This window comes from Lissotriton helveticus, chromosome 9, assembly GCF_964261635.1.
Source record: "Lissotriton helveticus chromosome 9, aLisHel1.1, whole genome shotgun sequence".
Lineage (NCBI taxonomy): Eukaryota > Metazoa > Chordata > Amphibia > Caudata > Salamandridae > Lissotriton > Lissotriton helveticus.
The window spans coordinates 931,226,166-931,237,628 of record NC_136070.1 but is presented as its reverse complement, the minus strand read 5'-3'; the positions used below and the strand labels follow the sequence as shown (position 1 = coordinate 931,237,628).

Sequence of the window (11,463 nt, the reverse complement as noted above, 5' to 3'; positions counted from 1 at the left end):
ACAAAAGATTCCTTGAGTATGCATTCGCATGCCTGGACAGTGTTATCAACCTTAACATGTGAACATTTTTTAAACTTCCTAGACCAACACCCACCTCCCATTTCTAAAATCAGACTGGATGGATTTGTTCCAAAATCAGAGAAGTAAACAAATTGCTCACACTAATATGCAAGACCACACATTGTTCCAAAATACCTCACCCTTGGTTTCTCCTGCTGCACACCCACACAACGAATGAGCTCTGCAGCCAGTAACCTGAAATTAAACCTTTTTTAAATGAGGAGCTACAGCACAGACCATCCAAATAATTCAGAAAAATAATCACAACTGTTTGACTAGTAATACACTTTTTCTATATTTGTGGATTGTTAAGTATCTTATTCCATTGACGTCTCCATCTCCTACCAGCACATACCTGCATTGCTTCTTCAGGAGTATTCTGATATAGCGCCCATGTACTTTTCTTCATATTTATGTACAAGCACCTAATGCACCCAGAAGAAGGGAGTGATCCATGTGGAAGGCTTCGAATGCCGATGCCAGACCACAAAGTCATTGCACCCCAGAAGGGGAGGCTTTGTATATCTGGGATATCTCAGAATTCACCCTAGTTGGGAGATGATCAGTAGTACTGTGTGACCCTCCTCAATCCGGTCCATCTCTGCCGTGTAAATCTGTATATTTGCATATCAATTTACAGAGCATAAGCAGAATCCTAAAAGCGAACACGTCTATATCTCATTGTTTATGATTTTGTCAAACTCTTCAGGCCAACAATCCTGTAACAAAACTCAAATACATTTAAAATGTTGAAGCGCAGTAGATGTGGGGAAATGATTAGTTGGAAATGAGGATGTTTTTAAAAAATCCTATATGTTAATATAACCATTTGTTGGTTCTCGCTTTTTTGCAGATTTCTAAAGTGATCCTCTTCTTGCTAAATCAGGCTAGCTAACCTTGAAGAACCTCAACATCTCTGATTGACGTTTAACCTTCCGAAGGCAAACAGAAGCGCCAGCAAATGAGTGTGAACAATTTGTGGCGAGGAACTCTTCTCGGACGTCCATCCCACCATCTTCATACAGCCAACAGATTTCCCACCCAGGCTTTAGCTGTGAATGGTCAAGGGTGATGGCTCTGCTTGTAAGGCCCATGGCTCATCGTGCAGCATACTTGGAACTTTCCAATTTCATATGGATGACACTACTTTTGGTCCAAAGTCTGCAGCTGGTCCACCCCAGTCAGAGCCCTAGTTACAGCATAGTGGTGAAGAAGGAGATCAGCATCGAGGGGGATTTGGTCATTGGGGGTCTCTTTCCAGTGCATGAGAAGGGGACCCCCACGGAGGAGTGTGGAAAGATCAATGAGCATCGTGGAATCCAACGGTTAGAGGCCATGCTGTTTGCCCTAGATGAGATTAACAGGGACCCCCGCATCCTGCCTGGCATCAAACTTGGTGTCCACATACTGGACACATGCTCAAAGGACACCTATGCCCTGGAGCAGTCACTGGACTTTGTTCGGGCCTCCCTGACAAAGGTGGATGGTTCTGAACACATCTGCCCTGACGGATCATATGCCATCCACGATGATGTACCCATGGCCATAACGGGTGTCATTGGGGGCTCCTACAGCGACGTCTCCATCCAGGTAAGGAAGGATGCTGTTGCTCAGACATGGAAGGGGAGGGTGGCAGGCAGCAGATGAAGTAAAAATACGTGAGCAAAGGGAGTTATATGGGAATAGAGGAGATGAAGGATGAGCAGTAAGCATGGGCGGATTTTGCGGATCCACGATTCGCGGATCCAGCGGATTCACGGATCGTGGATCCGCAAAATCCGCGGATTCGGCGGATTTGCGGATTTGGGGGCGGGGCTTCCTCGAGCGTGTGGGCGGGGCCAAACGGACGGGGCTTCCACGCGAGCGCACATGCCTCTTGTGTGTCTAAAAGGTGACAGACCGATCAGAGCAGCAGATTAAGAGACAGAAGCCCCTGGTCACAGGAACAGCACGGGGGTTGCGCTCGTGAAAGTCAAAGATGCCCAGCCTCCCGTTTTTTTTTGGGCTGCTGAATGAGTCACTGCATTTGCGCTTCAACTAGTTCCAGCGACCAAGTGTGTGTCACTATGCAATCGCGCCGAAGTGCGCAGGGGTCCCTTGAGTGAAATGTCCATCATAGTGGGTAAATGGCGGGAAGACGGTGCACACCTCGAGTGTGTGGGCGGGGCCAAACGGACAGGGCGTCCATGCGAGCATGCCTCTTGTGTGTATAAAAGGTCAGAGACCGATCAGAGCAGCAGATTTATTATTTAATTGTGCCAGGACCGTCGTGCCCGAATGAACCCTGCCCTTCATATTTATTCAAGAAGACACCACTGTTGAAGTAATTTACGATGGCGCCGGCAAGCTGCCAGCGCCATCCTGCAAAAGTTACTTAATTAGCTTCAACAGGAAGCTCCAACTGCTAAAATAAAGCAGGCGCTCGAGCCCCTGCTGTATCTTATCTGTTAGAGCTTCCTGTTGAAGCTAATTAAGTAACAATTGCAGGATGGGCGCTGGCAGCTTGCCGGCGCCATCGTTAATTAGGCGCGCTTGAACTTTTGACCGCAAAATCCGCTCCGATCGCGGATTGCGGATTTTCGGCAAATCCGCGAGAGTTCGCGGATCGCGGATTTGCCGAAAATCCGCAAAATCCGCGATCGGAGCGGATTTTGCGCTCATGCTTAATGAGCAGCAAATGAAGAGGCGTGAGCATGCGCTTGAAAAACGAAGGACCTGATTTAGAGTTTTGCGGACGGGTACCCCATCTCGCACTGATAGATATCCCGTCCACCTCATTACAATTGCCATAGGATATAATGATCTTGTAACAAAGTGTATGGTATTTCTGTTACATTTTTGATAGAGTAACACATCTGCCAAACTCTAAATCAGGCCTATAGTTTTCTCCAACTACTGATAGTGATACAGTTCTCGTATTTAAAAATCAATCGCAATACAGAGACAATCTCCCACTTTCGAGAATGATAATGTTCTCCATTAACTATGATAAAGGATCCAATGCTCCTCAGTTACTCTCAGTAGTAAAAGATAGTCTCTTAAGGCCTTGAATAGTAAGCCAAAGCTAACCTCCTATGGTGAGTAGGAGCACATGTATCTTACTCCATTCACAATGATAATGTATGCAGCACATGCACTTAGCTAGCAACATTAAAGGAATTGTAAACCTCTAGTGGTACAATATTAAGTGATGCAAACAAGGATCTACTCGTTAATGTGGAACCGAACAGTAATGATACTATCAAGAGAAAACCCTACTCTTACCATTCACTGGCTATTGATATATAGCATTCTCTTGCTATTAATAAAGATATGTATGTGTCTTCAAAATGAGAGAACTAATATTGCGCTCCCCATACACTATAAGTAAGAGACAAATAACTTACTATTCGTGGTTTTGCCCATCTATCTTTTTAACGTTATCGTTCCACGCTTCTTCTATGACTCTGGTGAAACACATCGGCCCTCTGTGTTTCACAAGTTTTTAGAAACTGTTTATTAAGAATACAGCTTTTCAGAGTTCTCCTCTCATTATCAGCACAGCACACCCATCATTCTAGCAACAGTTGCATATGGAAAACTACACCTGATTAATGCTGTTTTTTCACTGTCAGACTTTGGTGAACAACATGGGTCAAATGCTTCCAAGTAAATAAATTCAAATTGTGGTACACAGATCTGCTCTTAGTATAATAGTAATACCCACCCTACTTCTTACACTCAAGGACTGTAAATGTAAATGTAATGTAAATGTAAATGTAGTTGAGCTTATATAGCGCACAGCTACCCGCAGTGGGTGTCCCGGCGCTTGCTTAGGGAACCCTTCCTGGTATTCCCCTGTGAGATAGCAGGGTATCCACAAGGTGAAAGTCAGGCATCCCACCGCGAGGGGCCGTTGTGGAGATTAAGCAAGCTATTGCCCAGAGTCGCAGAGTGTGAACCCGTGAGTCGAGGAGGCACCGGGGCGAGAATTATCGAGTCCGTGGAATTTTTAGCCCAAGACCCCGCCGAGGCAGGGAATTGAACCCTGGTCCAGGACCGATCTCAGCTTCCGGGTCTGCTGCCTCTAACCCCTGAGCCACACTTCTCCACTAGATCTAGAATACTCACAGTGTCAGCGGTCTATCCTTACCATTTAATAACACATAATAATGTTGCACTTAAAGTTCCCCTTCCACTTAAAATAATGAAAATATAGACCTTTGTATCAGCTTATTTCCCGATTCAAAAGCCTTGCATGTCCTTACATAGACCGACAACACCATAATCAAACCCAAAACCACTTTTCAACCTCCCCGTCACTTTTTTGCACTGTTTACCAGTACACAATCATCAAATGTTGCTGCCAGAAATAGCACAACTTATGGCGACCAGCTACCCCATATCCAGTTGTGTACCCTGGTGTTACTTCTTTAAAGGACTGCCATGCAAGCCATGGTGTTCTTGCACACAAATATCAATGACCTGTAGGGAGAAACTGTGCATACTGAAAATGCACTGTATTATGAGGCGGTACATTTCCACGGCTCACATTTGCAAGGGCAGTTCCACCATGCTGCCTTGATTTTGCTTTTAGGGAAGAAGCTTTAAATCAGAGATCTCAAAATTGGGCTGACCATTAGCTGCTGGTGTAGCAGAGACGTTTTGTTAGCAATTCGAATAACATTCTAACAGAGAAGTTGTGTGGGGTGGTGGGATGTATGGATAGTCTTTCATGAACTGCCTGTTGTTCTGAATTGCTTCAAACTTTGGCAATCAGTTGTCTCCTTCACAATATGATTAGCATGCTCTGCCAGCCTATTTCTCTGAGGATGGTACAAGAGTGATTTAATATGTGTATACAGCTCTTTTATAATGCTGAATTTTGCCCAGAAGCAAACTGGAAACCATGTTTTATTCCAATTTGTAATGGGAAACGTTTTCTTCTGAATAGTTATCTGAAAAAATAATCACCATCTCTGTTGTGAGAACTGTTATAAAATGCTTCTCTATCCAGTTAGTAAAATAATCAACAATGACAACTGCACATTGATGTCATCCACCACACCATTAATAGGACAAATTAAATCCACTCGAGCTTTTTCCGTGAGCCCTGAGGACATTCAGAAGGGCTCATTAGTCTACTGCATGTTCTGCAAAACACAATACACACTCACATTCTGATCCATAATGGGGTCCCAAAATGAAAGTCAGGCATTGTTACATATCCATCTCGTACCAAAGTCATCAATTTGGCCCACGCTGCTGGACTGAATTCCCCCCTCTTAAAATGATACTCAATTATTAATTATTTTTGATGTTTACAATTCGGGTGTAAATAGACATCCAATTAAAGCATGTACTCTGGGCTAGTCTTTAACCACGTCTTCTTTATACATCCATATAAAGTATGTCAACTACAGGCAATCCTTAATTCTGTGTTTGAAATGACACCATGATCTACAATATTCAAATTCCCAAATGCCACAATATATTCCACTTTCTCTTCTTTTTAACACTCCTATCATCAACAGTTAGTTCACAGTATAAGGAATTAACACAAATGTTGCATCTGCCACAAATATATCCCCCATCAAAATATAATTGATTGGTTTAGGTGCATACCTGGTTAGCCTGGCTAATGTGCATCCTGAATCACCACCTCTCAAAATCGTAACCAAATGTTTGTGGCCCATTTTCAGAACAAACTTTTTATGCCACAAAATATTTTGAACAATTGCACTGTCTAACCCCTCATGTTCCAACAGTCAATGTTTCTTTTCAGTATCCCATAATGTGTGTAGCACAACACCTGTGGTTAATTCACTCTTGATCAACCTGTGACCAACTTCACCCAAGCCATGTCTACCGGTATCTACTGTGACCAGAGACGGATGCTAAATTTTCCTTACAACATTTCTCATACATGTGTCATTCAAATAAAATCCTATGTTTTAAAAGAACTGTGAAGGCTCCATCTTTGCTGCAATATTCTCAATATATTTTGAAGGACATGATATGATTCTTATCCAGGGGCCATTGGACAATGGTTCTAGTCATCACAAGACTTCGCCTGGTCTTACACTGTCATCTGCTAAACCCTACTTCAATTACATGTCATCTTGCTTCAGGAACTGCCAGCACTTTGTTCGCGATCGCCAAATCATATTATATCTAAAATGTTTCGCAAAATGTTGGTGTGTTAGAGATATGCTATGAATGACGATGACATCATGCAAAGCCTATTCGAATAAGGAGGATTGGGATAACTGAATATAATCCAAATAACATTCTCTTAAATTGAAATACCCCATTCTGAGTTAAAATTGCTATTGGTGCACCGAAGCCACCATGGAGCATTAACTGATGGCAGTGAAAGGGCATGGTCAAGGGTGCAGGAATGCATTCATCCACTCAGAAAAGCTACAATCTCTTCAATAATTGGTGAGGTTGACAACTACACACATATTTGATGACAGCTGTTGACCTTTTTAACAAATGGGCATAAAAATATGGCCAAATTGCAAAAAGAGAACCAGGAGTACAAAGAAGTCTAACCTCCCTGCACCCCTTTTCTTTAAGAGAGCCTCAATTACAAGGCCATTGCTCAGCTGGTGCGTCACTTTTTATGACGCACAGACAGCGCAGTGTGCCTGCCCATATTTACAAGGCCGCGTAAAGTCGTCCTGCGTGATGTTTCATGGCCTTGTAAATATGGGCCCCTTTCACGTATTACTCTGCGTGAAAGTGGCATTCCATGGGTGTTGCTCAGGGTATACCCACGCAACATCCATGGAACCGGACACATTCTCAGGTGTACAAAGTTTTGTAAAGCTCGGAATGGGTCAGAATACTACACCTCCCCAAGGGAGGCATAAGATTGGCGCAACGAGGTGAAATACTTTTTTAGTTTTTACCTCTTTTTATGCATGTTGCATTCTGCAGCAGGCATAGAAAGAGGAAAATGCCATCAAATATGGTTTTTGTGCAGGACGGTGTCCCTTTCTGCACAAAAGCAATCGTCCCCGCAACACAGGCACCCTTGCAATATAACACACGGGTGTCTGCGCTGGTGCATGGCAGCCAATTGTGCGCCAGCGCCGAGGAAAGCACACGGATGCGTTGTATTGTTGTTAATATGACGCATCCCTGTGCTTGTAAAATGACAGAGCTCGGCGCAGCAAAATGGCTTGCGGCGTCGTGCTGCGGCATTTTTTTGTAAATTATGCCCTGTGTGTTTTAGTGTATAACTTTCCAACAGCAGGAAAGTGTCCCCTGCACGTAAGAAAACAATGCCATAACGTCAGCTGGTACTGTTCCAACATCAGCATGTATTATCATTCAAACATAAGTTTGGAATATTTTGTAAATTATCTCTGAGTCCCTAAGTGTCAACTGTTCATTTTCAGAAAATAACTTAATTTTGCCCCAGGTCAAAGTGTCAGCTAGTCATTTTTTGAAAATCCGCTCACTGGTCTAAATATGAACTATTGTTGTTAGTAAATAAACACATTTTATTCCCCAACCGCTGCATGTCATGTTTCAAATACACATATTTTAATCTGCAATACAAGACTTTCCTTTTGAGTAGATAAAAACTTTTATTGCCAAATATCAGCCTGTCATTTTTTGAAAAACGAACTTTGTCCCCAACCATCAGCTTGTCATTTTCAGTCAATACACTTACTGACATATGTCTATACCTATTTTTAGAGTATACGTAAATGTCAATCGTTGCCATCACGCCCCCAATTAACCCTGTCATATTCCAATCACTGCTGTCATATTTTCCTGTATTTAATCATATGTCCAGCATTGCCATGAGGTACCCAGTTATGCCCCTTTTTATGCCAGTGAACATCATAATGGGCCCAGATAACCCTGCAATTCACCAGTCAAGCGCCTTTATGCCTAATTATCCACCATATTAAGTTGATCAATCACTTCTTGTATACTGGAATCCCACACCATATGCTAGTCAATGACATCATGTGCTCTGGTGCACCCCAGTATATCATGGTAAATGCCACTGTGTGCCCAGATACCCCAATTATAAGACATCCATTGGCATGATGTGCCTAGTTGCAACCCACAAATGTCAGTCTTTGTTATTATGTGCCCAGGTAACTCCCCCTTTATGCCATCCTGTGCCCAGGTATTCCATCTTTGATAATGTATAGAGGTAACCCGTCACATATCATTCATTGGTGCAATGTACCTACTTATTCCCCATAATATGCCAATTATTGTCACCATGTGCCATGCCATCTCCCATTTTATTTTTGAATGTAAAGGAGTTAGGCCCATAAAACTGTGGGGCTGGCTGGACCATATATTCATATATTATGCAAAAATGCCACCCCACCTTACTTTTGAACTCTTACTGATAAGCAACACATAAATCTTAGTTAGACATGTGCGGTATATTTATTTACCTCTTTTTTAAATATTTTTGGAAGACAATCTTTAGTCATATGTCAGAGTAAAAAACACAACATATATAATATATATACACAACAATTCGACAATTACACAAAAGAAATAAATCACTAGTACATAAACAGTGCAAATCACTATATGCAATCACTATACACAACAACACATATAATTCTGTTACCACTCGTTCCAAAAAGGCAAGTGACAATCCATTGCCTAAATAGCCATAAATGAATAGAATTGAATGGAAAAATAGTGGAAAAACACAGTTAGAAGGAGATATCAAGCCTTATTATTTCTAGGATTCACTAATTATTAGTAAAGGATTTTTAGACTCCTTCTTTGCCGACGCGTTTCGAACTCCATACAGCTGTTATGGGTTCTCTTCAGGGCCTTGTCACTTCTATCTGTATGTGTGTAAGACAAAAGAACACTCTTTTAGTGTCTATTTCTATAGCCTCGTATTAGCATTCCGCTTTAGCCTTTTTAAAGGTCCATATTACCTTTACTGTAGCCAGTTTGGATGTTCTATCTCTGGGGTTTAGTTTGGCGCGCTGCAATCTAGGGGACATGTAAAGATCACATTTAGTCTCAAGCCCCACTAGTCAGCCCACAGTTACTTTCAACAATAACACTGCAAGACATACCTTCAATATCGTTTAGGGGTCCGAACCCGGGCGTCTCCCTATGGTGCGGGGTTGTTTAGACCTGCGGAGGACGCAAGATCCAGTTAACACTAGGGGCATGGGTAGGGTGGTCACTCATAATCGTTATCCCTTGTTCCTTTCTCAAGTTAGTACCTAAAGGCGCACCCCGCTTGCTTCGGGGACGGTTTCAATCTCCGCCTCGCTGGAGATGTCTGTCACCGTGCGTTCAACGCACTTAAGTCTGTGTGGTGACTCTGAAAGTAATTCTGTCCCCCTCGCTCGTGGTCTTAATCACGCGCTCTGATTCCAGGTGCTGTCCGGGGAAGAATTAAACAAAAGCGGATTTTAGTTATCCTGCATATAAGTCCGGCGGTGAAAGCGTCTCTGCGCCCCCATCCCAGCTTACCCTCTTTGGCAGCAACTTTCGCTCGTCAGTCTGTCTAATATCTCTGGTAGCAGTTCTGTCCCCGCTCGTGGTCCTAATCTCGCGCTCTGGCTCCAGGCGCTGTTCGGGGAAGAGTTAGACACAAGCCGGCTTTAGTCGTTTTGCATGCGAGTCAGGCAGTAAACGCGCCTCTGCGCCCCCGCCCCAACTTACCCTGTTTGGCAGCAACCTCCGCTCGTCAGTCCTCCAGTAACTGTGGAGGATGACGGCTGGTGTGTCAGATGGTCACATGATACTTTGCCTTCTGGGATTTGTAGTTTTTGAGTACAGGACATGAAGAAATGCTTTGATAAAGCCTCTTCTTCTTACAGTCTTGTCACCTCTGACAGGGCATTCAGCCCGTTTTGAGTACTATTAAATTTCAAGATGAGGTACGCCTCTTTCCTGAGGAGTGTATCCTCAATGTCAATAGGACACTTATTGCTTGGTTGCACCACAGTACATAACACGGTCCATTTGAAATCTGTTTCACTATGGTTTGAATCAATGAAATGTTGGACCATCGGAGCGCTTGTGACCTTTTTCTTAATCCTGGACCTGTGTTGGGTGATTCGACTGTTCACCTGCTGCGTCGTTTTCCCAATGTATATTTTTTGGCAAGCGCAGACTACTGCATAAACCACATTACGTGTCCTGCAGTTCGAGAACCCAGTGCTTTTGCATTTCACTCCCCTGTGCTCAAACCCTGATCCTTCAATTGTGGAGTCACACGATATACAGTTTCCACACTTGTGGTGCCCCTCTATCGGTTTGAGCCCCCATTTCGAGAGTAAATCGCTCTTTGGTTTGGGTATTAAAACATCAGCTCTTATTACACATTGGCCAATGCTCCTGTTTTTCTTATAAGCGAACAAAGGTCGCGGAAATGAGCAGTCCAGTTCCTCTAACAGGTGCCAATTTTTGAGGACCATTTGCCGTATTTTATGGGTGTCTGGTCCAAAGGTCGTGACACAGACCAACCTGTCCATGTCTTGTTTCATTTTTCTTTCAAGTAAGCACTCCCTCGGTGTATAGTGTGCCCTTTTCTTGGAGTGACTTAATAGTTTCTTGGGGTACCCACGACTCTTCATTTCCTCACAAAATCTAGTTGCATGTTTCTCGTACTCGGACATTTCAGAACAGTTTCTTCGTATCCGCAGAAGCTGCCCATAGGGCAAATTATCCTTCAAACTTCTGGGATGCGCGCTACGATGGTGCAAGATCGTGTTCTTGTCCGTTTTTTTCCGAAATAAAGAAGACACCAAATGCCCATCAACGCATTTTATTTCGATGTCTAAGAATGTCATTCTGTCATTACTGGACTCCAATGAGAACTTAATATCTTGGTGCCTCTCATTGATCCATAGGTGAAAGTCCATCAACTCGGAGTGGCTCCCCTGCCACAGGAGCCACACGTCGTCGATGTACCTTACCCATTGCTTGATATGTCCACTGTACGGGTTATTGGAGTAAATAAATCTTTTTTCGTACTCCGCCATATACAGTATGGCCATCTCCGGCGCATAGGGACAGCCCATGGCCGTACCCTTAATCTGCATATAAAACTTATCATTAAACCTGAAATAGTTCTTTTTTAGTGTTATTTCGGCTAATTGTAAAATGAACGAGGTTGGGACTTGATGCGGCCTGACTCTTTTCTCAAGATAGAGTTCGAGAACCTCCAATGCCTCATCTTGAGGAATTTGGGTGTACAATGACGTAACGTCCATTGTCACCATCAGATCCCTGCTTTGATCAAATTGTGTTCCCTCAATTTGTAGGAGAAAGTCGGTGGTGTCTTTCAAATATGATTGGACACCGCTGACAAAGGGCTTCAATCAGAGCGCGTGATTAAGACCACGAGCGAGGGGGACAGAATTACTTTCGGAGTCACCACACAGACTTAAGTGCGTTGAA

General features: G+C 43.3%; 1 protein-coding gene across 1 annotated transcript in view; it reads left to right on the top strand.

Annotated features, from left to right (window-relative positions):
• Positions 1–1,131: 1,131 nt before the first annotated feature.
• The window catches only part of GRM2 (glutamate metabotropic receptor 2), a 238,903-nt gene continuing 228,571 nt past the window's right edge, over positions 1,132–11,463 (top strand). Inside the window, exon 1 of the mRNA XM_078662234.1 lies at positions 1,132–1,650. Within this exon, the coding sequence (XP_078518360.1) occupies positions 1,132–1,650 (519 nt within the window). The remainder of the gene's footprint in view (positions 1,651–11,463) is intronic.